The following is a 25,924-nucleotide window of genomic DNA, read 5'->3' as shown; positions in this document are numbered from 1 at the left end:
AGAACTGCATGTTGATCAATGTGGAAGGATACAGTGGTTAGACTGTGCACACTTTTGGCAACCCTGTACTTCCTGTAAGTTCCACTGAGTATAAATACATAAATATATAAATACTGTGTATTACAGTACTGCATGTTTCTGATGATATGATGAATCTTTTGTAATACAGTGTTTTTTATACCACTGTGTACCAGTAAGGTAACTTGAGCAGAGAGAGGGGGGGAGAGAGAGAGAGAGAGAGATGGGGGAGAGAGAGAGAGAGAGAGAGAGAGAGAGAGAGAGAGAGAGAGAGAGAGAGAGAGAGAGAGAGAGAGGGAGGGAGGGAAAGAGAGAGAGAGAAAGGAGGGGTGGAGGGGGAGAGAGAAAGAGAGAGAAAAAGAGAGAGAGAGAGCGAGAGAGAGAGAGATGAGGGGGAGGGAAAGAGAGAGAGAGGGGGACAGGGAGGGAGAGAGAAAGAGAGAGAGGGGAGGGAGAGAGAGAGAGAGAGGGAGGGGGAGAGAGAGCGAGAGAGGGAGGGGGACAGAGAGAGAGAGAGAGAGAGAGAGAGAGAGAGAGAATCCGTGGAAGGGAGCATGTAGGATTCCCTGTTTGTGTGGCTGTCTGACATTTTCCATGTTGCGTCAGTGAGACTGACACAAACCGCAACAAAGACCGTCTCGTTGCTCATGTCACATGGCCAGGAGAGGGACTACCTGCTTAGGCACCTCCCTCTTCCCACAACTCACACCTACAGGCCTTTATATACCCAGACCCAATTGACAGAAACACACACGACAGCAAGAGATCAAAGAGGGACACAGATACTAAGCTAGTTTTGCAACAACAATCTGTTGATCAAAACTTCAGAAGGAAGGAGAAAAGAAGAGACCATGTGGCAGTTTCTCCTTCTCTTGGGAACATCCCTGTTAGTGACAGGTGAGATCTTACAGATGATCTGTAGTCATTGTTTTTGTAATGAAAATGTGTTGCAATTTAAACTGATTTAAAGAAATGTTATAACATGCGTTGATATGTACTTACGGATGGAGGATTGGGTATGTGTGTTTATTCAGACAGTATGTGTATTTGTTCAGGGGGTCGGTGTCAGTGTCTGTCTGAGTATACTGAGATGTTCGCAGAGGCAGGGTCCCAGGCAGTGTTACCCTGCACTTGTCGCTCTCCCTCCGCCTCTGCAGCCATCGTCCTCTGGAGCAAGGACCTTGAGGGGTACGACTGCCTTTCTCTCGGTCCATGTCTTTCATGCTCTCCTTCTCCCTATCCATCTCTCTCATCCTCTCTGTCTACCTCTGTGACTCCAATATCCTCAAAGATTCCCTTTTTATCTTTCTCTATCCTGGTCTTTCTTTCTCTAGTTCCCTTAATACATTTTTCTGTATTGAAAGTGTTCTATAGGAGAGCATAGCAATGCATTGCCATTGATCCGTATGTCTGCACAATACAAGTGTCATGTTTGAAACTTAGCGTCTCTTCCTCTCTCTCAGGACAGTATGGAGAAAGGGAAAGAGTGGACTGGAGCACTGGGGAATAGGAGCTGCCCAGCGTGTTCGATGCCCCCATTCAGAGGTTGGATCTGGTGACTACAGCCTGTACATAAAGGAGGTGAGGGAGGAGGACAGCGGGAAGTACACCTGCATGGTGCAGGACGGCGAGAAAATCCTCTCTAAGAGGATCCTCCTCAGGGTCATCAAAGGTAAGGGGCTAAAATAACAGTAACTTATATGAAATACTGTGTGGAAAATTAAATGAACTTTCAGTGATATTTACAGTCATTTTAAAGTGATATTTGCATCATTTTAAAGTGATATTTACATGCTGTAATAACAAGGTATAACTATATTTATCTGCTGTTTATCATACAGTCACACATATCATAAACCTGTGAATATGATTAACATCTCATTGCTCTTACTTACCCATGTCTTTCTTTCACAGTATCCATCTCCCCACCTGCTCCAGTGGAGGGCAACAAAATGACAATCACTTGCAGTGTCTCTCCATGGCCACAGGAGGCGACAGTGAGCTGGATGCTCAACGAGAAGCGAGTTTACCCTGACAGTGCAGATTACGTCCTTTCAAAGAACCAGGCGAGTGTTTTGGAGAGCAAGGCATCTGCAGGCATGATGGGTAACTGGAGCTGTGTAGTGCATAAAGGGAGGAAACAAGGGAAGGCCACCACGGCCCTGACAGTGAGAGGTGAGGGCTCAGACACGGTGATGTCATGTTTGGAAGGAATAAAACATTCAAATGCAGCTGATATATTGAAGACGGTTAATATTAAGTTTTCTATGTCTTCCTCCCTTCTCTCCTATCCATCGTTTTCCCCCGTCTCTTCTCTCGCTCAGGTATCGTTAACCCCTCCAGTGCCAGTGCCAAGATGTATGCTGAAGTGGGGTCTGCTGTCACCCTCCCCTGTATGTTCTCCACTGGACTCACCCCATCAGACACAGCCTGGGAGAGACTGGACATCTCTGGCTCTGCTCTCCCACTCCCTCCCTCCTTCAACCTGACCTCCCTGCTATCCCTCCCTCCCTGGGACAGGTCTGTGGGTGTGGGGCAAGTGGGGCAGGGCGACGGGGGCAGGTACAGGTGCTCAGGGACAGTGGAGGGGCGCCGGGTGACCAAGGAGATGCAGTTGGTGACTGCCCAAGGTGAGCCAGGCATAAATAATGGATGATGGTATGATATTGTAGCAGTCTCCTCATTTCAATGCCTAATGTGAGTTGTCCCTTTCTGCAAAATGGCAAGCATTGAAGGTAAATGTTTGAGATGAGATGTGCAAATGGTGCTTTAGAATTAGCAATCACAATGCTAATGACGATCCTGTGTGTTCTATCTAATCAGTGCTCAGCAACTCACCATCTACCCAGAAGGCCCCAGTCTCACTGACCTGTCACCTCAGCAACGCCAGCGAGGTCACTGAATACGAGTGGGTCCGAGTGACCTATGACCTCAATGGCACCCAATCAGAGAGCTCCGTCCAGACAGGGAGGGTCCTGGGGATCAACAGAGTGACAGACAGGAACTCTGGCGAATGGGCTTGTCGATTCCACGGGAAAAAAGGAGTTCTAGGGAGCGTGACATACCACCTACATCTGATGAGTAAGTCCTATCTGCCTACTTTGATTCACTGTCTATTTGCATGGATCTAGGTAGATGCAGACACAATTAAAATACAACAAATATCAGCAAGATGTATAACATTTGTCATAATTAGACACAGGGGCGGAAGGTGGCCTAGCAGTTAAGAGCGTTGTGCCAGTAACCGAAAGGTGGCTCGTTTGAATCCCCAAGCCGACTAGGTGAAAAATCTGTGGATGTGCTCTAATTGCTCCTGTAAGTTGCTCTGGATAAGAGCTTCTGCTAAATTACTCAGATGTAATCTAGAATCTATCCTTGTTCTGTCTTGGTTGATCAGGTGGTCTGATGGGAGATAAAGAGACAGGTTCTTCCAGTAATGTTGCCATGGTAGCCGGCCTGGGTTTCTTCCTCTTGGTGCTGCTGTTGGTCTTGGTGCAGATGTACAGGAACTATCGGAGGGTACGTTCAACTACAGCTGTGTGTGTTGTCCTTAAATCCACGTTGACATGGAAAATACGTTTTTAAAAGGTTTATGTAATAGTAATTTAATCTCCTCTACAGCGCAAGCTGATCCTGCAGTACCCTGCCCTGGAGACCATTGTTCACACCATTGCTAATGAGAGAGAGGACAGAGAGAGGAACAGAGTGAAAGAAGATGAGATCTCCAAATAGAGGAGTCTCTGCAATATGACTTTCGAAATCATTTGACATGTCTACGATCAGTTGGGAGATTGTGGTATTTGTACATATTAATTCAGTGCAGACAATTGTAGCAGTTTCTTTCATATTTTCACCAAAACAAATGTGATTGATCTTTTATTTGAAATGTGACTGATTTTGTATATGTATGCCTTATTTTTCACTACCGGCACCTTAACCACCTATTAGACTTTTGTAATATAATGACTGAGAATAAAATTATCTAAACACTTCATTGGTTTAAATCTCTCTCTTTATTACAATGTATCAGTATGAATCTCCCCAATGGGTCACAATACCAAATATGCAGTTACTCTTATAAATTAACAACTCAAATTAAGTTCAATGAAACATGTATGTGCAGTATGTAGAGCATTTCACTTAACTGACAAAACATCAAAAAAGTACACGTGTATAAGACAGTACAGGCGTCTACAGATGTAGGATCTTAATAATGCTACAGCAACAGGATTTGAACAATTAGTCCATAATGTTGCTTGATCAGCCAAAAGTAGGCTACATGAAAAGTGCAATATTGTTAATATAACCATGTGTTGGTGTGGGTTTTCAGTACATTTATGTAAATCACAAAGCTTATCTGCATTTCCAGCGTTGCAGGAAAAACCTCAGCAACAAAAGAGGGATCAAATGAAGATCCTACATCTGTAGCTCTAACAATATTATGCAGGTTGAAGAAAATGATTCTGATGTTCACTCAGACTCATAATCACAAACTCCAAATCACTCACAAACATTCCATGCAACAAACTGAAATTCAACATTTGGTGTCAATCAGCTCACTCAATCAACATCTTGCTGTGGAAAAGTATCACGTTGTTATATGTCTACTCCGGCACAGTGAAAATCTCAAATGACATATTATTCCCCATAAAGTGCAGATAAAGTCTTGGAGAATGAAGGACTCCCAGTACCCTATGCAGAACTACACCTGACTAATCGTCCCGTCCTCATGCGTGCCGATTCGCTGGAAGTCTCTCAAGGTCAAAGTTTGGCTGAGCCCCACCTCAGCCGCTTCCCACCACTCCTCATCAACCCCAACGCAACTGTCCTCTGGGGTCAGCTGATCCAGGACCTCATCGGCTTCAAAGCACCAGCCTGCCCAATCAACGCTGGTGCCATCAGGGAAGGCGGGGCTAGAAGAGAGGGGAAAAAAAACTTTTACAATGGAGATAAACTTGTTGGATTGCAAATAGCTTAGTCACAAGATTTGTTTCTGCTTTAGTCTACTTCCATGTTGTTCACTGGAATGTTTGGCGTGACATTAACAAAGTAGTTGGCTAAAGTGAACACCAATCTGGTGATCAGGCTAGATTGGTTATGATGACGTGGTTGTCATGGCATGAACCATGGTTACGGGTGGCATGTCATGGTTATGACAGTAAATGCAACTTCCAAGAATAACGATTTGAACATAGTGATCCTACACTACATGGTAATCAGCCCAGTAGGTAGAGTGATAAAATAACCCAGAATAAAACTGTTCCATAGTGGTCATCAGCCACCCACACCTACCTGACTGAGTCATTTCAATAGATGAATCTTCAAACTGATCATGCATACTTTCAAGACCTTTTATTATTTGATTTCCAACTGAGTTTTGACGTAAAACTCACCTGCTCTTCTTCTCCTCATCTCCGTCCACCCTCTCCTCTATCCATCTGGGGGCCAGCCGTCTGACCAGCTCCACCTCTTCCCACTCAGTCTCTCTATCCCCTTCACTGGGCGACTGGGACGGAGTGGTGGAGAAAGACGGAGAAGGAGGAAGAGCCCATGTTCTGAAGGTTGGAGATTTCCCCTGTCCCTCTCTTCTCCCTCTGTCCTTTCTTCTCTCCTTGGCCCGGTTCAAAATGCTCTCCAGAGGGGAGGGGTGCAAGTATGGATCCAACCCAGGAGGGGGAGAGTGGGCTATTCGCGCGTTGGAGGGCTTGGCTGAGGTCAGAAGAGAATTATATCCTCCTTGGAAGCTGATATCTGGTATGGACGTGCTCCTCTGGGTCTTCAACTTAGTGCTTTTTGGGGTGTTTTCTTTTTCTTCTGGGATGGCTTTAGGCAGCTCTGGCCTAGAGAAAGCGTGGGGCTCTGGGGAGGACTCTCTCTCTGCAGGCATGTCCCAGAACACCCCTCCGTTCATCTTCAAGGACCCCAGCTTGAGCACCAGGTGAGAGTCAGAGCTCTGTCCGGAGGAACCTGAGTTGTGTTGGTAGGAACCCCTGAGTTTCTGGTTGCAGTCTGAATCAGAGTTGGAGGAAGAGTTTGTGTGTGGTTCAGACTGGGCCATCCCAGAGCTGTCAGATCCACTTTGTGACATCTGAGGGGCAGCAGTCTGCTCAATGTTTATTGGCCTTCTCCTGCGTAACCGTGGTGAATTCAGCTTCCGAGAAAACCTCCGTGATTCCACTAAAGCCTCCTCTCCTGATTGGGTGAGCCACGAGTTCCTCATGGCTTGTTGCTCCACTGACTGGGGGACAGAATTCCTCCGTGTGGATGTGGCTCGTCCTCCCTGTGAGAGAAATCCTTGGGATTCCATTGGACTAATAGTGATAGAAACCTTTTCATTGTTTTCCCTGCATGGAGAAAGTGGGAAAGTGCTGGATTGGTGTCGTGGGTAGTCTATGTCGTGATCTATGTTAGGATATCCGCCTAGCAACAGGTTGTGCGGCCCGTTGGGTTTGGGTTGAAAGGTTTCTGTTGCCACTCGAGGTAGAGAGTTAGACGGTCTGGAATGGGTCCAGGTCACCCTTCGTTCTTTTATCCCCCTGGACTCAATCCCCTCCTCCCATTGGTTGATGTCTCCAATCTCGCTCACCCTTGCCTCTGACATCATAACCTCATCCATGACCCTGCCACCTCCTTGCCCCTTTTTCATTACCCCGCCTGCAAATGATTGGTTATGAATGTCACTGAGCTTGCGTGGTTGTCCTGGCAACATTTCATCTTTATAGAGCACTGGTTCCTGAGTTGGTTGTTCCGCTTCTGTTGCTATGGACACCAATGTCCCATTCACTGATTGGATGAGAAGTTCCTCAACAGGTTTCACCTCCAAAGAAAAAGGGATTTGTGCTTCTGATTGGTCAGGAAGCTGATCTACAATGGTAATCTTGGGCTCTGTAGGGGGTGTGGCTTGTTCCTGTAGCTGTAGGTCTCTCTGTTTGGTCTGCAGTCGTCTGCTGGCCTCTGTCTCTCTCAGGCCCTGCAGTGTTTCCTGTCAATGAATGGAAGAAAGAAAGAGGGATAAGAGTAGAGCATCGATATCACTGTATGTTACACAATATGTACATTGTGCATTTAATCATTCATTCATTGATTTAATACCAAAGAGACCAAAAGGTAACTACAATAAATCATGTCATTACCATTTTAGTCAGTATTTTTCTGTCTGTTTACCTGTGCCTTGTGGATGGTGAAGATCCATGTAGAGCAGCTCTCTGGGCTGGAGGTGGAAAAGGTGTAGACATTTGCCGCACAGCCCAGAACACTCACCTCCACCACCACAAACGAACCTGGGAGATGGAGAGAGGGAGAGATAAAGAGAGAACTGTCATTTAAAACTCTACAACTGGTCTCTGTAGCAAGAGACAGAGCAACGTTTCCTCTTCCCACTTCTAGGATATGTACTGTATGGTCAATGACTGTACTCACAGCCATCTTTGAGTGTGTCACAGTGTGTTCTATCCAGGGCCAGTGGGGGGCGAACTACCTTCAGTCTCTCTGCCTTCTTCTGGACCTTGGTCACCAGCAGCACGTCAGAGAAGAGCAGGGCTGTCACCTCCAGCTTCACCACATAACAGTAGCAACAAGCCCAAAGAAACATGACATCTATATTTTACATGTTAGTCATTTAGCAGATGCTCGTATCCAGAGCAACTTACAGTTAGTGCATTCATCTTTTTTTTTGTTGAATTTTTACCCCTTTTTCTCCCCAATTTTTGTGGTATCCAATTGTTGTAGTATCTTGTCTCATCGCTACAACTCCCGTACGGGCTCGGGAGAGACGAAGGTTGAATGTCATGCGTCCTCCGATACACAACCCAACCAGCCGCACTGCTTCTTAACACATCCAACCCGGAAGCCAGCCGCACCAATGTGTCGGAGGCTACACCGACACATGGTTAGCGCGCACTGCGCCCGGCCCGCCACAGGAGTCGCTGGTGCGCGATGAGGACATCCCTACCGACCAAGCGACGCTAGGCCAATTGTGCGTCGCCCCAAGGACCTCCCGGTCGCGGCTGGGCGCGAAGCCAGGGACTCTGATGGCACAGCTGGCGCTGCAGTACAGCGCCCTTAACCACTGCGCCACCCGGGAGGCCTAGTGCATTCATCTTAAGATAGCAAGGTGAGACAACCACATATCACAGTCGTAGTAAGTACATCAAAGTTATAGTCATAGTTATCATCAAAGTCCGTGCTAATGAGATGATAATTTTAGGAAGAATCCTCTACATGGAAGTCAATGTTTCAATGGAACAGAGTTAGATTCTGTCACTCAACCTACCTTGTGATCCTTCCTTCCTCTGATCTTCAGGGTCTCCTCCAATAGCAGCTTGCGTATGACACCAGGACCCACCCCTCTGACAGGGCACGTCAAATCAAAACTGCAGAACTCTCTGACATGCTGTGGATGACATCAACATTGACTACTCACTGTCTGCATCACACATTACAGTATATATATTGTTTTCTAGGGTTGGTGTAGTTTCCTATCCTGTTCCTAGAAAGGTTTTTCTTCTCTCTTTCACCTTGTCGATTTCCTCATTCATCCCCTCCATCACGTCATATCCCTCTATCTTCTGGGCGGAAAGCGAGAGGGCCTGCTCATCATCCTTAAGCCTCAAGTAGTCATTGATGCTGTCCAGAAACCCATTAACACAAGCCAACTGGAGGAGAGAGAGGGATAGGGAGAGATAGATAGAAAGAGAGAGATAGAGAAAAAAAGAGAATGAGTGAGAGAGAGAGTGAGAGAGAGAGAAACAGAGTGAAGGAGTGTGTGTGTGTGTGTGTGTGGGACAGAGAGATTTCCTTAATTTGCCTTTTCATCTATTACTAGTAGAGGCAATTAGCTAGTAAGAAAATGGCGCTGGAACGCGCAACTTCCTTTTCTAATGAACATGATCAGCCTCAGGCCTGACAAACTGAATAAAAAGGCCTTGATTGAAAAGGACAGCTCTTCACTCACCATGCCCCTGAGTGTGTGCTGAGTGTGGGGAGCCTGGGTGGTCTTGAGGACAGCCTTCAGCAGCAGGGGGTACTTGGTGATCCTCTGGATGGGTTTGGCCTGCATGTCTCCCAGACGCATCCGCTCACACTGGGGGTGTGTCTCCACCCACTATGGACACAGAGAATAACATTATATCTTCTAGTAGAGTCTCTAGACCTTATACCCAAAGTTATGGCCTCGGTAGAACTCATGTAAATACAGTGTTGTTACTGTGTATGAAATATTATTGCTACATGGTACTGGACAAATTCAAAGGCTTGAAAAACTCATATTGGAGATTCTTTGAACAAGCTGTAAAAGTGCTTAGACAGCAAAAAACAGCCCAAAACACGTTCTAATCTTTAAGAAGACAATGTGCAGGCTAGGCTCTGAGTCATTAGGTCAGAGCGTTGGTGGTACAAGTGTTTGGCCTTCAGGATATTACTAATAACAGAAGGCCTGGATATGGTGATCATCAAAACCACTAGAACATGATCAATAACAGAAGAAGTTCTGTGGATGCTATGACTCAATTCACTGATGTTCCAGACTGTGTTACCGTAATGAAGGGTAGTTTGGAGAACCATGTGTGTGACGCAGAGTGACTTTGGGTGAGAGTGAAAGGGTGTGCATGCAATATGTAAACAAGAAGGGGGCTTGTGTATGAAGTGGTGTGTGTGTGTGTCCCATTCCATGTACCATAATGCTGCTATTCTCAAGGACATTCTCACCTTTACTGTTAAGGCAAGTTCTACCAACAAAATACAACCTAGCTCTCTGGACCCTGCAAACCATGATCCCTTCTGTGTTTTCCACCCTGAGGTAAACGTAAAGGAGTCTGTTGCACATGTTGTTAATGGTTTCTGTTCATACTGAGACATGACCTAGACATGACCGCCTTGTTGACCTGGTGGCTACGGAGGTGAGACAAGTGGAGTCACCAACTGAACATACACAAACATTCTCTTTGAAGAGGAGCCTGGTTTGATGTTGATGATCATGTGTTTTCTTGTCTGCTGAATAAGCCAGATATTGTTGTTGTGGGGGAGGCCAGAGGGAGGGGCTGATTCTGGAGGTGGGCTGCTCATTGGACTACTACATGGAGCAGTCCTTTTCTGACAAGCTGCTTAAATACCAGCCCCTCATGTCACTCCTGAACAGCCTCATAACAGTGCATGCTTGCTACGGTGATATTGGGTAGTCTCTGCCATGTTCACAGGCTGACAGTACCTGGACTTCAGATAGCAGGCCTCATAAGACAAAGCTGATAGCGAGGTACTGCTCTGTGTCAGCAGTCATGGACAGCCTTTCTGTGTGAAGAAGAAGGGGCTATCTGTTTCCCTATGTGTCCAGATATCCTTGTCCTGAGATGTTTATATGAATTATGATTTGTGGATTCAAATAAAGTATAAAAAATGTGTTTGTGTGTGCGTGTTTAACTCACCATTAAGTAGGTGTGGAAGTGCAGGTTGGTGTCTGTCAGTTTGCTCGTAATGTCCACGGTGCTCTCCTCCTTACAACAGTAGTGCAGATAGGTGGAGAAACGCTCAGGGAACTACAGACAGAGGGTGGGGATGGGATTAGACAAAGATTGCTGTAAACAAACATGTTTTAAACCCATGACCCGTGTTTCCATTCCTTCCTTTCACCCCCGTTTGACCCTCATACTTTCATCCCATATGTGAACCTGATACTAAATCTGATTGACAGTCAGTACTGTACCTGCAGGCATCCTGCCTCTAACCCCAGGGGGTCAAAGGGCTTCCCCGTCCTGCGGACTTCCTGTAACATGGGATACATCACTTCCTGCCAGAAGAGCCGGTGGGCGCTGAGGATGGAGGGAAGGTTGGAGAAGAGGCTCTCAGGTGCCACCTGCGGAAGAGAGGGACAGGAAAAAGAGGGTGATGATACTGCTTTCTTGATTTTGAACCTACAATCAACCCCACACCTCTGATTTTTTGGAAGTGTCAATGCCATTGTGTTGAAATTTGTGTTTGTCTAAAGTCAATAAAAAGATATGATAGTTGTAGACCTTTTGTGATAAAAAAAGATGAAGAGGGAAATTGTTTGACAAAGCTGCAGTGTCTAGCTGAAGAACTCTGCAGAACTCACTCCCCCACATTCTCAGATACTTTCCACATTCTCAGCGGAATTATCTAACATTCTGTTATTGAGCTGAATGTTCCATCTGCCCTGGTGTGTTCTGTGTCAGATAGAGCAGATGTTCTCAGTGTGTTAGTATGTCGGCTCAGCAGTATGTACTGTATGTACAGTATGTTGTACTACAGCAGCCGGTTTCAACTAGGCCCAAGGGCCCCCCCTTGAAATGCGTACTGGTTTTAAATTCAACCAAAAGTCAAAGTCATTCATGAAAACACACACACACCTGAACCCAGTCAGATCATGCAAGATCCAGCTCAAAAGCACATGCTTAGTTCATTGCAACACATCTATTTGAGTGGTCAGCCGGGAAACACAGATAGGCCCAAAGACCAGAGAGTGAGTTCTAGAGAAAATGTCCCCTGCAGAAAACCCTGTGAATGAGAACCCAGCTCATATAGACTGACCTCTAAGAGGAATCCATGCTGGTGCAGGTTGGTAAGAGCTGCCATCACCAACTGAGAAACATAATGACCCAAACAAACACGGACATTGAAAAATGACATTGCAATAAAATATGCTATACAGATAACAGTAGCTATTATCATATTTCTATTATGAATAGCCCATGGTTGTTATGGACACATCACTGAAAGACATTGATACATTTTCAGTAATGAGAGCAGGGTGTCTGTCTGACTTACGTCAGTGACAACAGTGAGCTTGTTGATGTAGGTGAGCTCAGTATGGACCAACTCCCACAGCACCTCCTGTTGGTGCCTCTGGGTCTTACACATCATCTGATCAGAGAGAGAGAGAGAGAGAGAGAGAGAGAGAGAGAGAGAGAGAGAGAGAGGAGAGAGAGGTGTTGTAAAAGAGAGAGAGGGTGGGAGAAAGAGATATGTTGTAAAAGGTAGGGAGAGATAGAGAGTGTGGGAGAAAGAGATATGTTGTAAAAGGTAGGGAGAGATAGAGAGGGTAGGAGAAAGAGATATGTTGTAAAAGGTAGGGAGAGATAGAGGGTAGGAGAAAGAGATATGTTGTAAAAGGTAGGGAGAGATAGAGGGGGGGGTGGGAGAAAGAGATATGTTGTAAAAGGTAGGTAGAGAGAGATATGTTGTAAAAGGTAGGGAGAGAAAGGGAGGGTGAGAGAAAGAGATGTGTTGTAAAAAGTAGGGAGAGAGAGAGGGTGGGAGAAAGAGATATGTTGTAAAAGGTAGGGAGAGATAGAGAGGGTAGGAGAAAGAGATATGTTGTAAAAGGTAGGGAGAGAGAGGGTGGGAGAAAGAGATATGTTGTAAAAGGTAGGGAGAGAGAGAGGGTGGGAGAAAGAGATATGTTGTAAAAGGTAGGGAGAAAGAGATATGTTGTAAAAGGTAGGGAGAGAGAGAGGGTGGGAGAAAGATATGTTGTAAAAAGTAGGGAGAGAGTGGGAGAAATAGATTATGTTGTAAAAGGTAGGGAGAGAGAGGGTGGGAGAAAGAGATATGTTGTAAAAGGTAGGGAGAGAGATAGAGGGGGTGGGAGAGAGATATGTTGTAAAAGGTAGGGAGAGAGAGAGGGGGGTGGGGGTGGGAGAAAGAGATATGTTGTAAAAGGTAGGGAGAGAGATAGAGGGGGTGGGAGAGAGATATGTTGTAAAAGGTAGGGAGAGAGAGAGGGGGGTGGGGGTGGGAGAAAGAGATATGTTGTAAAGGTAGGGAGAGAGATAGAGGGGGTGGGAGAAAGAGATATGTTGTAAAGGTAGGGAGAGAGAGATATGTTGTAAAAGGTAGGGAGAGAGAGAGAGGGTGGGAGAGAGAGATATGTTGTAAAAGGGAGGGAGAGAGAGGGTGGGAGAAAGATATGTTGTAAAAGATAGGGAGAGAGATATGTTGTAAAAGGTAGGGAGAGGGAGAGAGAGGGTGGGAGAAAGATATGTTGTAAAAGGTAGGGGGAGAGAGAGAGAGGGTGGGAGAGAGAGATATGTTGTAAAAGGTAGGGAGAGAGAGGGTGGGAGAAAGAGATATGTTGTAAAAGGTAGGGAGAGAGAGAGAGGGTGTGAGAAAGAGATATGTTGTAAAAGGTAGGGAGAGAGATAGAGGGGGTGGGGGTGGGAGAAAGAAATATGTTGTAAAGGTAGGGAGAGAGATAGAGGGGGTGGGAGAGAGAGATATGTTGTAAAAGGTAGGGAGAGAGAGAGAGAGGGTGGGTGAAAGAGATATGTTGTAAAGGTAGGAAGAGAGGGGGTGGGAGAAAGAGATATGTTGTAAAAGGTAGGGAGAGAGAGAGAGGGTGGGAGAAAGAGATATGTTGTAAAAGGTAGGGTGAGATAGAGGGGGTGGGAGAAAGAGATATGTTGTAAAGGTAGGGAGAGAGAGAGGGGGTGGGAGAAAGAGATATGTTGTAAAAGGTAGGGAGAGAGAGAGGGGGTGGGAGAAAGCGATATGTTGTAAAAGGTAGGGAGAGAGAGAGAGGGTGGGAGAAAGAGATATGTTGTAAAGGTAGGAAGAGAGAGAGAGAGAGGGGGTGGGAGAAAGAGATATGTTGTAAAGGTAGGAAGAGAGGGGGTGGGAGAGAGATATGTTGTAAAAGGTAGGGAGAGAGAGAGGGGGGTGGGGGTGGGAGAAAGAGATATGTTGTAAAAGGTAGGGAGAGAGATAGAGGGGGTGGGAGAGAGATATGTTGTAAAGGTAGGGAGAGAGATATGTTGTAAAAGGTAGGGAGAGGGAGAGAGAGGGTGGGAGAAAGATATGTTGTAAAAGGTAGGGAGAGAGAGAGAGAGAGGGTGGGAGAGAGAGATATGTTGTAAAAGGTAGGGAGAGAGAGGGTGGGAGAAAGAGATATGTTGTAAAAGGTAGGGAGAGAGAGAGAGAGGGTGGGAGAAAGATATGTTGTAAAAGGTAGGGAGAGAGAGAGGGTGGGAGAGAGAGATATGTTGTAAAAAGGGTAGGGTGAGATAGAGGAGGTGGGAGAAAGATATGTTTTAAAAGATAGGGAGAGATATGTTGTAAAGGTAGGGAGAGGGAGAGAGAGGGTGGAGAAAGATATGTGTGAAAGGTAGGGAGAGAGAGAGAGGGTGGGAGAGAGAGATATGTTGTAAAAGGTAGGGAGAGAGAGGGTGGGAGAAAGAGATATGTTGTAAAAGGTAGGGAGAGAGAGAGAGAGGGTGGGAGAAAGATATGTTGTAAAAGGTAGGGAGAGAGAGAGGAGAAAGAGATATGTTGTAAAAGGTAGGGAGGGAGAGAGAGGGTGGGAGAAAGAGATATGTTGTAAAAGGTAGGGAGAGAGAGAGGGTGTGAGAAAGAGATATGGTTGTAAAAGGTAGGGAGAGAGATAGAGGGGGTGGGAGAGAGAGATATGTTGTAAAAGGTAGGGAGAGAGAGAGGGGGGTGGGGGTGGGAGAAAGAGATATGTTGTAAAAGGTAGGGAGAGAGATAGAGGGGGTGGGAGAGAGAGATATGTTGTAAAAGGTAGGGGGAGAGAGAGAGAGAGAGAGAGAGAGAGAGAGGGTGGGAAAAAGAGATATGTTGTAAGGTAGGAGAGAGGGGTGGGAGAGAGATATGTTGTAAAAGGTAGGGAGAGAGAGAGGGGGGTGGGGGTGGGAGAAAGAGATATGTTGTAAAAGGTAGGGAGAGAGATAGAGGGGGTGGGAGAGAGAGATATGTTGTAAAAGGTAGGGTGAGATAGAGGGGGTGGGAGAAAGATATGTTGTAAAAGATAGGGAGAGAGATATGTTGTAAAAGGTAGGGAGAGGGAGAGAGAGGGTGGGAGAAAGATATGTTGTAAAAGGTAGGGAGAGAGAGACAGAGGGTGGGAGAGAGAGATATGTTGTAAAAGGTAGGGAGAGAGAGGGTGGGAGAAAGAGATATGTTGTAAAAGGTAGGGAGAGAGAGGGTGGGAGAAAGAGATATGTTGTAAAAGGTAGGGAGAGAGAGGGTGGGAGAAAGAGATATGTTGTAAAAGGTAGGGAGAGAGATAGAGGGGGTGGGAGAGAGATATGTTGTAAAAGGTAGGGAGAGAGAGAGGGGGGTGGGGGTGGGAGAAAGAGATATGTTGTAAAAGGTAGGGAGAGAGATAGAGGGGGTGGGAGAGAGATATGTTGTAAAAGGTAGGGAGAGAGAGAGGGGGGTGGGGGTGGGAGAAAGAGATATGTTGTAAAGGTAGGGAGAGAGATAGAGGGGGTGGGAGAAAGAGATATGTTGTAAAGGTAGGGAGGAGAGATATGTTGTAAAAGGTAGGGAGAGATAGAGAGGGTGGGAGAAAGAGATATGTTGTAAAGGTAGGGAGAGAGAGGATGGGAGAAAGAGATATGTTGTAAAAGGTAGGGAGAGAGATATGTTGTAAAAGGTAGGGAGAGAGAGAGAGGGTGGGAGAGAGAGATATGTTGTAAAAGGGAGGGAGAGAGAGGGTGGGAGAAAGATATGTTGTAAAAGATAGGGAGAGAGATATGTTGTAAAAGGTAGGGAGAGGGAGAGAGAGGGTGGGAGAAAGATATGTTGTAAAAGGTAGGGGGAGAGAGAGATATGTTGTAAAAGGTAGGGAGAGAGAGGGTGGGAGAAAGAGATATGTTGTAAAAGGTAGGGAGAGAGAGAGAGAGGGTGGGAGAAAGATATGTTGTAAAAGGTAGGGAGAGAGAGTGGGAGAAAGAGATATGTTGTAAAAGGTAGGGAGAGAGAGAGAGGGTGTGAGAAAGAGATATGTTGTAAAAGGTAGGGAGAGAGATAGAGGGGGTGGGGGTGGGAGAAAGATATATGTTGTAAAGGTAGGGAGAGAGATAGAGGGGGTGGGAGAGAGAGATATGTTGTAAAAGGTAGGGAGAGAGAGAGAGGGTGGGTGAAAGAGATATGTTGTAAAGGTAGGAAGAGAGGGGGTGGGAGAAAGAGATATGTTGTAAAAGGTAGGGAGAGAGAGAGAGGGTGGGAGAAAGAGATATGTTGTAAAAGGTAGGGTGAGATAGAGGGGGTGGGAGAAAGAGATATGTTGTAAAGGTAGGGAGAGAGAGAGGGGGTGGGAGAAAGATATATGTTGTAAAAGGTAGGGAGAGAGAGAGGGGGTGGGAGAAAGCGATATGTTGTAAAAGGTAGGGAGAGAGAGAGAGGGTGGGAGAAAGAGATATGTTGTAAAGGTAGGAAGAGAGAGAGAGAGAGAGGGGGTGGGAGAAAGAGATATGTTGTAAAGGTAGGAAGAGAGGGGGTGGGAGAGAGATATGTTGTAAAAGGTAGGGAGAGAGAGAGGGGGGTGGGGGTGGGAGAAAGAGATATGTTGTAAAAGGTAGGGAGAGAGATAGAGGGGGTGGGAGAGAGATATGTTGTAAAAGGTAGGGAGAGAGAGAGGGGGGTGGGGGTGGGAGAAAGAGATATGTTGTAAAGGTAGGGAGAGAGATATGTTGTAAAAGGTAGGGAGAGGGAGAGAGAGGGTGGGAGAAAGATATGTTGTAAAAGGTAGGGAGAGAGAGAGAGAGGGTGGGAGAGAGAGATATGTTGTAAAAGGTAGGGAGAGAGAGGGTGGGAGAAAGAGATATGTTGTAAAAGGTAGGGAGAGAGAGAGAGAGGGTGGGAGAAAGATATGTTGTAAAAGGTAGGGAGAGAGAGTGGGAGAAAGAGATATGTTGTAAAAGGTAGGGAGGGAGAGAGAGGGTGGGAGAAAGAGATATGTTGTAAAAGGTAGGGAGAGAGAGAGAGGGTGTGAGAAAGAGATATGTTGTAAAAGGTAGGGAGAGAGATAGAGGGGGTGGGAGAGAGAGATATGTTGTAAAAGGTAGGGAGAGAGAGAGGGGGGTGGGGGTGGGAGAAAGAGATATGTTGTAAAAGGTAGGGAGAGAGATAGAGGGGGTGGGAGAGAGATATGTTGTAAAAGGTAGGGGGAGAGAGAGAGAGAGAGAGAGAGAGAGAGAGAGAGAGAGAGAGAGAGGGTGGGAAAAAGAGATATGTTGTAAAGGTAGGAAGAGAGGGGGTGGGAGAGAGATATGTTGTAAAAGGTAGGGAGAGAGAGAGGGGGTGGGGGTGGGAGAAAGAGATATGTTGTAAAAGGTAGGGAGAGAGATAGAGGGGGTGGGAGAGAGATATGTTGTAAAAGGTAGGGAGAGAGAGAGGGGGGTGGGGGTGGGAGAAAGAGATATGTTGTAAAGGTAGGGAGAGAGATAGAGGGGGTGGGAGAGAGAGATATGTTGTAAAAGGTAGGGTGAGATAGAGGGGGTGGGAGAAAGATATGTTGTAAAAGATAGGGAGAGAGATATGTTGTAAAAGGTAGGGAGAGGGAGAGAGAGGGTGGGAGAAAGATATGTTGTAAAAGGTAGGGAGAGAGAGAGAGAGGGTGGGAGAAAGAGATATGTTGTAAAGGTAGGAAGAGAGAGAGAGAGAGAGGGGGTGGGAGAAAGAGATATGTTGTAAAGGTAGGAAGAGAGGGGGTGGGAGAAAGAGATATGTTGTAAAAGGTAGGGAGAGAGAGGGTGGGAGAAAGAGATATGTTGTAAAAGGTAGGGAGAGAGAGAGAGGGTGGGAGAAAGAGATATGTTGTAAAAGGTAGGGAGAGAGAGAGGGGGTGGGAGAAAGAGATATGTTGTAAAAGGTAGGGAGAGAGAGAGGGGGTGGGAGAAAGCGATATGTTGTAAAAGGTAGGGAGAGAGAGAGAGGGTGGGAGAAAGAGATATGTTGTAAAGGTAGGAAGAGAGAGAGAGAGAGAGGGGGTGGGAGAAAGAGATATGTTGTAAAGGTAGGAAGAGAGGGGGTGGGAGAAAGAGATATGTTGTAAAAGGTAGGGGGAGAGAGAGAGAGAGAGAGGGTGGGAAAAAGAGATATGTTGTAAAGGTAGGAAGAGAGGGGGTGGGAGAAAGAGATATGTTGTAAAAGGTAGGGAGAGAGAGAGAGAGAGAGAGAGAGAGAGAGGGTGGGAGAAAGAGATATGTTGTAAAAGGTACGGAGGGATCATTCATTCAGTTGCTTGCGAAAGTATTCACCCCCCCGTGGCATTTTTCCTATTTTGTTGCCTTACAACCTGGAATTAAAATATATTTTTGGGGGGGTTTGTATCATTTGATTTACAGAACATGCCTACCACTTTGAAGTTGCAAAATATTTTTTATTGTGAAACAAACAAGAAATCAGACCAAAAAACTGAAAACTTGAGTGTGCACAACACTTCACCCCCCAAGTCAACACTTCGTAGAGCTTCGTAGAGCCACTTTTTGCAGCAATTACAGCTTCAAGTCTCTTGGGGTATGTCTCTATAAGCTTGGCACATCTAGCCACTAGGATTTTTGCCCATCCTTCAAGGAAAAACTGCTCCAGCTCCTTCAAGTTGGATGGGTTCCGCTGATGTACAGCAATCTTTAAGTCATACCAGAGATTCTCAATTGGATTGCGGTCTGGGCTTTGACTAGGCCATTCCAAGAGATTTAAATGTTTCCCTTTAAACCACCCAAGTGTTGCTTTAGCAGCTCTGACCAGAGTACCTTCTCCCATAGGTTTGTGCGTTTCCAAATGCCTTTTGGCGAACACCAAACATCTTTGCTTATTTTTTTCTGGCAACTCTTCCATAAAGCCCAGTTCTGTGGAGTATACGGCTTAAATTGGTCCTATGGACAGATACTCCAATCTCCGCTGTGGAGCTTTGAAGCTCCTTTAGGGTTATCTTTGGTGTCTTTGTTGCCTCTCTGTTTAATGCCCTCCTTGCCTGGTCTGCGAGTTTTGGTGGGTGGCCCTCACTTGGCAGGTTTGTTGTTGTGCCATATTCTTTTTATTTTTAATAATGGTTTTAATGGTGCTCCGTGAGATGTTCAAAGTTTCTGATATATTTTTATAACTCAACCCTGATCTGTACTTTGTCCCTGACCTGTTTGGAGAGATCCTTGTTCTTCATAGTGCTGTTGGCTTGGTGGTGCCGCTTGCTTGGTGATGCTGCTTGCTTGGTGATGCCCCTTGCTTGGTGGTGTTGCAAAATCTGGGGCCTTTCAGAACAGGTGTATATATACTGAGATCATGTGACAGATCATGTGACACTTAAATAAAGTCCACCTGTGTGCAATCTAACAAATTATGTGACTTCTGAAGGTAATTGTTTGCACCAGATCTTATTTAGGGGCTTCAAAGCGAAGGGGGTGGATACATACGAATGCACCACTTTTCCGGTTTTTATTTTTATAATAAAAAAATAAAAAAATAAATAATTTCACTTCACCATTTTGAACTATTTTGTGTATGTCCATTACATGAAATCCAAATAAAAATCCATTTAAATGGCAGGTTGTAATGCAACAAAATAGGACAAATTCCAAGGGGGGGTGAATACTTTGCGAGGCTCTGTATTAACTAGATAATATGCCTATCATGACTTGCATTGATCAGTAGGTAAATCTGGTTACCGAGTGATTGTGTACTATATCAGTCCAGTTGTTCTCCAGTGTGGCTCCTGTCCTCTCCCCCCCCAAGCTCCAGTTCAGACACACTGGTACTGGGAACGCCTCCAGAGTCCGCTTCAGAGCATCCAACTGCCCTGCGCCCTGACAGAGAGAAAGAGAGAGAGCGAGTGTGCGAAAGAGGGATATATATATATATATATATACAGTTGAAGTTGGAAGTTTACATACACTTAGGTTGGAGTCAGTAAAACTTGATTTTCAACCACTTCACAAATTTCTTGTTAACAAACTATAGTTTTGGCAAGTTAGTTAGGACATCTACTTTGTGCATGACACAAGTCATTTTTCCAACATTTGTTAACAGACAGATTATTTCACTGTATCACAATTCCAGTTGGTCACAAGTTTACATACACTAAGTTGACTGTGCCTTTAAACAGCTTGGGAAATTGGCTTTAGAAGCTTCTGATAGGCTAATTGACATAATTTGAGTCAGTTGGAGGTGTACCTGTGGATGAATTTCAAAGCCAACCTTCAAACTCAGTGCCTCTTTGCTTGACATCATGGGAAAATCAAAAGAAATCAGTCAAGACCTCAGAAAAAGAAATTGAAGAGTTTGGTTCTTCCTTGAACAATTTTAAAACGCTTGAAGGTACCATGTTCATCTGTACAAACAATAGTACGCAAGTATAAACACCAAGTACATTCATCTCTAGGAGACAGAACAGTGGTATGACAGCTGTGGTCGTCCCATGGTGTTTATACTTGCGTACTATTGTTTGTACAGATGAATGTGGTACCTTCAGGCGTTTGGAAATTGCTCCCAAGGATGAACCAGACTACAATTTATTTTTCTGAGGTCTTGGCTGATTTCTTTTGATTTTCCCATGATATCAAGAAAAGAGGCACTGAGTTTGAAGGTAGGCCTTGAAATACATCCACAGGTACACCTCCAATAAACTCAAATGATGTCAATTAGCCTATCAGAAGCTTCTAAAGCCATGACATCATTTTCAGGAATTCTCCAAGCTGTTTAAAGATACGGTCAACTTGGTGTATGTAAACTTGTGACACACTGGAATTGTGATACAGTGAATTATCAGTGAAATAATCTGTCTGTAAACAATTGTTGGAAAAATTACTTGTGTCATGCACAAAGTAGATGTCCTAACCGACTTGCCAAAACTAGAGTTTGTTAACAAGAAATTTGTGGAGTGGTTGAAAAACAAATTTTAATGACTCCAACCTAAGTGTATGTAAACTTCCGACTTCAACTGTATACACACCACCGCCACCTCCACCGTTATCATCAAATTTAGTTAGAAATGGGCTCATAGCAGATATGCTTGAGTGAACAATTGGAGTGTACATTTGCCGAATTCCTATTTTCAGTAAGTATGTGGACAGTGGCACTGGCTGTGCGTGTCTGTACATGTGCGTGTCAGGGTGTATTCATGTGTGTAGAGGACAAGTTAAGTGCATGGGAGGAAAGTACCTCAGGCATGGGGCTCTTGTCAGTCGCTCCCTGGCTGAACAGGACCTGTCTCAGTGCTGCTCGGGGTTTGAAACTTCCAGACGCTCCCTTACTCACCGTGGTATAGTCTGCCACCACTTTATGCTTCAGCTTCCTCTGAAAATGATGGAGAATATAATGTCAATATACAGTATGTGTTTGTTGTGGTAGCTTGAATATTAGGAAGTACACATAGCCTTCTGGTTGGCTGGGTGAAGTTTCTAGCATTTGTCTTCAGGATGTAGATTAAGTGTCATGGGGGCCTCAAGTTTAGGGATGATTTCAAACTGATCCTGCATCTACAAACAGAAGCTGAAGTTCATAGCACTCACATGGTATCCCACAGTATTGAATCTGCGTTGGTCTGCTGACACCCTGTGGTTGGTAGTTGTCTCTGCAGCCAGAGTTAGTCCATCTGTCACGCCCGCCTCTCTCTCCACCTCCCTCTGTCTCTCTTCCTCTCCTCCATTCCTCCACTGCTCCACCACTTCCTCTGGCTGAGTCACATCACCTCCCCTTCCTTCATTGAAAGACGTTGTTTCTTTTGAGGAAAGGCTGAAGAGATAAGAGAGCATAAACACAATGTTGGCCTAATGCTTGGGGCCTACAGATGGAGAGATGGAGGGAGAGACACAGAGAGATATGGAGGGAGAGACACAGAGAGATATGGAGAGAAGCAGAGGGAGAGATGGAGGGAGAGACGCAGAGAGAGAGATGGAGGGAGAGACACAGAGAGATATGGAGGGAGAGACACAGAGGGAGATGGAGAGAAGCAGAGGGAGAGATGGAGGGAGAGACGCAGAGAGAGAGATGGAGGGAGAGACACAGAGAGAGATGGGAGAGATGGAGGGAGAGACAGAGAGATGGAGGGAGAGACACAGAGAGATGGAGGGAGAGACACAGAGAGATGGAGGGAGAGACACAGAGAGATGGAGGGAGAGACAGAGAGATGGAGGGAGAGACAGAGAGAGATGGAGGGAGAGACAGAGAGATGGAGGGAGAGACAGAGAGACGGAGGGAGAGATGCAGAGAGAGAGACGGAGGGAGAGACGCAGAGAGAGATGGAGGGAGAGACGCAGAGAGAGAGACGGAGGGAGAGACGCAGAGACGGAGGGAGAGACGCAGAGAGAGAGAAGGAGGGAGAGACACACAGAGAGAGATGGAGGGAGATACACAGAGAGAGAGACGGAGGGAGAGACACAGAAAGAGAGAGAGATGGAGGGAGAGACACAGAGAGAGAGAGATGGAGGGAGACACAGAGAGAGAGATGGAGGGAGAGACACAGAGAGAGAGAGATGGAGGGAGAGAAGCAGGGGGAGAGACAGAGGGTGAGACACAGAGAGAGAGATGGAGGGAGAGACGCAGAGGGAGAGACAGAGGGTGAGACAGAGGGAGAGGTGCAGAGGGAGAGATGGAGGGTGAGATGGAGGGAGAGATGCAGAGGGAGAGATGGAGGGAGAGATGGAGGGAGAGATGGAGGGAGAGATGCAGAGGGAGAGATGGAGGGAGAGATGCAGAGGGAGAAATGGAGGGAGAGATGGAGGGAGAGATGCAGAGGGAGATATGCAGAGGGAGAGGTGCAGAGGGAGAGACGCAGAGAGAGAGATGGAGGGAGAGACACAGAGAGAGATGGGAGAGAAGCAGAGGGAGAGATGGAGGGAGAGACACAGAGAGAGAGATGAGGGAGAGACACAGAGAGATGGAGGGAGAGACACAGAGAGATGGAGGGAGAGACACAGAGAGATGGAGGGAGAGACAGAGCGATATGGAGGGAGAGACAGAGAGATGGAGGGAGAGACAGAGAGACGGAGGGAGAGATGCAGCGAGAGACGGAGGGAGAGACGCAGAGAGAGAGACGGAGGGAGAGACGCAGAGAGAGAGACGGAGGGAGAGACACAGAGAGAGAGACGGAGGGAGAGACGCAGAGAGAGAGACGGAGGGAGAGACGCAGAGAGAGAGACGGAGGGAGAGACGCAGAGAGAGAGACGGAGGGAGAGACGCAGAGAGAGAGATGGAGGGAGAGACGCAGAGAGAGAGAGATTGAGGGAGAGACACAGAGAGAGAGAGATGGAGGGAGAGACAGAGAGAGAGAGATGGAGGGAGAGACACAGAGAGAGAGATGGAGGGAGAGACAGAGAGAGAGATGGAGGGAGAGACACAGAGAGAGAGATGGAGGGAGAGACGCAGAGGGAGAGACAGAGGGTGAGACAGAGGGAGAGGTGCAGAGGGAGAGATGGAGGGCGAGATGGAGAGTGAGATGCAGAGGGAGAGATGGAGGGCGAGATGCAGAGGGAGAGATGGAGGGAGAGATGGAGGGTGAGATGGAGGGAGAGATGCAGAGGGAGAGATGGAGGGAGAGATGGAGGGAGAGATGGAGGGAGAGATGAGGGAGAGATGCAGAGGGAGAGATGCAGAGGGAGAGATGGAGGGAGAGATGCAGAGGGAGAGATGCAGAGGGAGAGGTGCAGAGGGAGAGATGGAGGGAGAGATGCAGAGGGAGAGATGGAGGGAGAGATGCAGAGGGAGAGATGCAGAGGGAGAGATGGAGGGAGAGATGCAGAGGGAGAGATGCAGAGGGAGAGATGCAGAGGGAGAGATGGAGGGAGAGATGGAGGGAGAGATGCAGAGGGAGAGATGGAGGGAGAGATGCAGAGGGAGAGGTGCAGAGGGAGAGATGCAGAGGGAGAGGTGCAGAGGGAGAGATGGGGGGAGAGACGCAGAGAGAGGGAGGGAGAGACACAGAGAGAGATGGGAGAGAAGCAGAGGGAGAGATGCAGAGGGAGAGATGCAGAGGGAGAGGTGCAGAGGGAGAGATGCAGAGGGAGAGATGCAGAGGGAGAGGTGCAGAGGGAGAGATGGGGGGAGAGACGCAGAGAGAGGGAGGGAGAGACACAGAGAGAGATGGGAGAGAAGCAGAGGGAGAGATGCAGAGGGAGAGATGGAGGGAGAGATTCAGAGGGAGAGATGCAGAGGGAGAGATGCAGAGGGAGAGATGGAGGGAGAGATGGAGGGAGAGATGGAGGGAGAGATGGAGGGAGAGATGCAGAGGGAGAGATGGAGGGAGAGATGCAGAGGGAGAGGTGCAGAGGGAGAGGTGCAGAGGGAGAGATGCAGAGGGAGAGATGCAGAGGGAGAGGTGCAGAGGGAGAGATGCAGAGGGAGAGGTGCAGAGGGAGAGGTGCAGAGGGAGAGATGCAGAGGGAGAGGTGCAGAGGGAGAGGTGCAGAGGGAGAGATGCAGGGGGAGAGATGCAGAGGGAGAGATGGAGGGAGAGATGGAGAACGAGAGATGGAGAGGGAGAGGTGCAGAGGGAGAGATGCAGAGGGAGAGATGGAGAGGTGCAGAGGGAGATATGCAGAGGGAGAGGTGCAGAGGGAGAGATGGAGGGAGAGATGCAGAGGGAGAGATGCAGAGGGAGAGATGGAGGGAGGGCGGTAGTAGAAAGGAGACTAGGCAGAACATGGGATTACTATGTAGTTCATTTAAAAGAGAACGTATTCTTAATGATTGACCTGGTAAATAAAGGTTAGATACTTAAATGAACAAGGAACCAAAAGGGGGAAGTCCAATGAGGGGAAATGAAACTTGAGGAACTAAGAAGACAGAGGAACTTACATTTCTAACAAAACACACACATCGATACCTCCCATTTAGCATGAGCACAGTAAATAAAACCAAGACATGGGCTGCAGAATGTAAACCACTACAGGCCATTGAAACACAATGTAGTGACAAGGTATTGTGACCTTAATACCACTTTGTTTCTGCCTCAGTCAAGCTGTTATGATCTTGCCAAAAATCTATAATGATGATGACAATGATTACCTCTATGCAATGATGAATGCATTGTCAGGTACGCAGGCTAGCAGTAAGGGGGAAATAACAGATGCCAGGAATAGCCTCAATCTGGCACTGGTAGAGTCACAGGGCTCTCAGCTTTAGTTACAGTATGACCAAGGTGAAACCTAAAAAACAACTACACCTTACACAAATTCACACATACCTGACCCTCACCCAAATACACCAATTACAGTATGTCCTCTAAGGGCTTTGGGTTACATAGCAAAAATGTACCTTGAGTTCCCAGCCATACATCCATCACACCAAAGACATCAACCTACAGTAATTTAGAGCAGTGTTTCCCAAACTGGGTCCTGGGGCTCTCCCTGAGTGCATGTTTTGGTTTTTACCTTAGCACTACACAGCTGATTCAAATAACCAACTCATTGTCAGCTGTGGGCAAAAACCAAAACGTGCATGGGGGGGGCCAGGACTGAGTTTGGGAAACCCCAATCTAGAGCTTTAAAGCAGTGAATAATACACACGATACAAGATACACACGCACTGCATGCTTTCAAAGAGCGTACATAGTCTCTCTTACACATTCACACACAATCCACGCCACAGTGCCTAACATCAAAACGCCTGCTCCATGACCTCAGTGATTTAATCAGACACTCATGACAAGATGTCAACCACCTGTTTACATTCACTATATCTCACTAGTAAAAACAGTCTTTGCTGTTTACATTCACTATATCTCACTAGTAAAAATCCATTAATACTGGTGACTTCAAGTATCATTGAAACACAATCATCTATTTGTGTTGACACCAGGCCAACACACAGCAGCCATGTTGGTGATGTTCTGAGGGGAACCTCAAATCAACACACATCATAAAACGAACACATTACAACACAGTATAAGTGTACTGATTATTGTACAAAGAAGAAGCGTCAGATTGTCAAGGCATTGATTGAGTGTAATAATCAAAGATACAATGTCCCAGATAGTGCCTTCACAAGTCTACTTCTACGGTAATAAAATAAAGTCAATTAATTACCTGGCTTCGGTTGGATCCATGTTGATTCAGACAGTCATCTTTCGTTTCTGTTGGCTCTCCGTCTTTCTGTCTTTGATTCGGTCCCTCCCTATCCTGCCTCCTTCCCTCCCTTTCTCTAGCACCCCTGCCCTCTAACT

The 25,924-nt window shown here is 46.5% G+C and overlaps 2 protein-coding genes across 4 annotated transcripts; one reads left to right on the top strand and one right to left on the bottom strand.

The window, feature by feature from the left end:
* Positions 1–723: 723 nt before the first annotated feature.
* Positions 724–4,012, top strand: LOC110509520 (lymphocyte activation gene 3 protein-like). Its single transcript, XM_021590439.3, has 8 exons — positions 724–915; positions 1,074–1,206; positions 1,482–1,690; positions 1,933–2,193; positions 2,343–2,648; positions 2,842–3,099; positions 3,416–3,537; positions 3,640–4,012. Exons 1-8 carry the CDS (start codon positions 870–872, stop codon positions 3,748–3,750), a joined length of 1,446 nt encoding a protein of 481 aa, XP_021446114.2. The 5' UTR covers positions 724–869; the 3' UTR covers positions 3,751–4,012.
* On the bottom strand, positions 4,013–25,924 carry LOC118936286 (uncharacterized). Of its 3 annotated transcripts, none has more exons than XR_016492840.1 (15): positions 25,788–25,893; positions 21,276–21,498; positions 20,926–21,060; positions 19,434–19,571; positions 11,797–11,892; positions 11,560–11,610; positions 10,715–10,864; positions 10,437–10,547; positions 8,972–9,121; positions 8,535–8,672; positions 8,291–8,410; positions 7,496–7,570; positions 7,183–7,298; positions 5,412–7,000; positions 4,013–4,931 (listed from the first exon to the last, which is right to left on the bottom strand). XR_016492840.1 is itself a non-coding variant. In XM_036969103.2 (15 exons), the coding sequence occupies exons 1-15, from the start codon at positions 25,805–25,807 to the stop codon at positions 4,721–4,723; spliced, it is 3,381 nt and encodes a 1,126-aa protein (XP_036824998.1). In that variant the 5' UTR covers positions 25,808–25,924; the 3' UTR covers positions 4,013–4,720. The 3 variants fall into 3 exon arrangements, 2 of the variants coding, with proteins under 2 accessions (XP_036824998.1, XP_021445992.2); XM_036969103.2 differs by having other exon boundaries at positions 7,438–7,570; positions 25,788–25,924; XM_021590317.3 differs by lacking the exons at positions 19,434–19,571; positions 20,926–21,060; positions 21,276–21,498; positions 25,788–25,893 and adding an exon at positions 18,905–18,997 and having other exon boundaries at positions 7,438–7,570.

The sequence above is a fragment of the Oncorhynchus mykiss genome, chromosome 3 (genome assembly GCF_057628025.1).
Source record: "Oncorhynchus mykiss isolate SJ-2025 chromosome 3, ASM5762802v1, whole genome shotgun sequence".
Classification (NCBI taxonomy): domain Eukaryota; kingdom Metazoa; phylum Chordata; class Actinopteri; order Salmoniformes; family Salmonidae; genus Oncorhynchus; species Oncorhynchus mykiss.
Note: the sequence above shows the minus strand (reverse complement) of the source record. Positions and strands in the feature narration are given on the sequence as shown.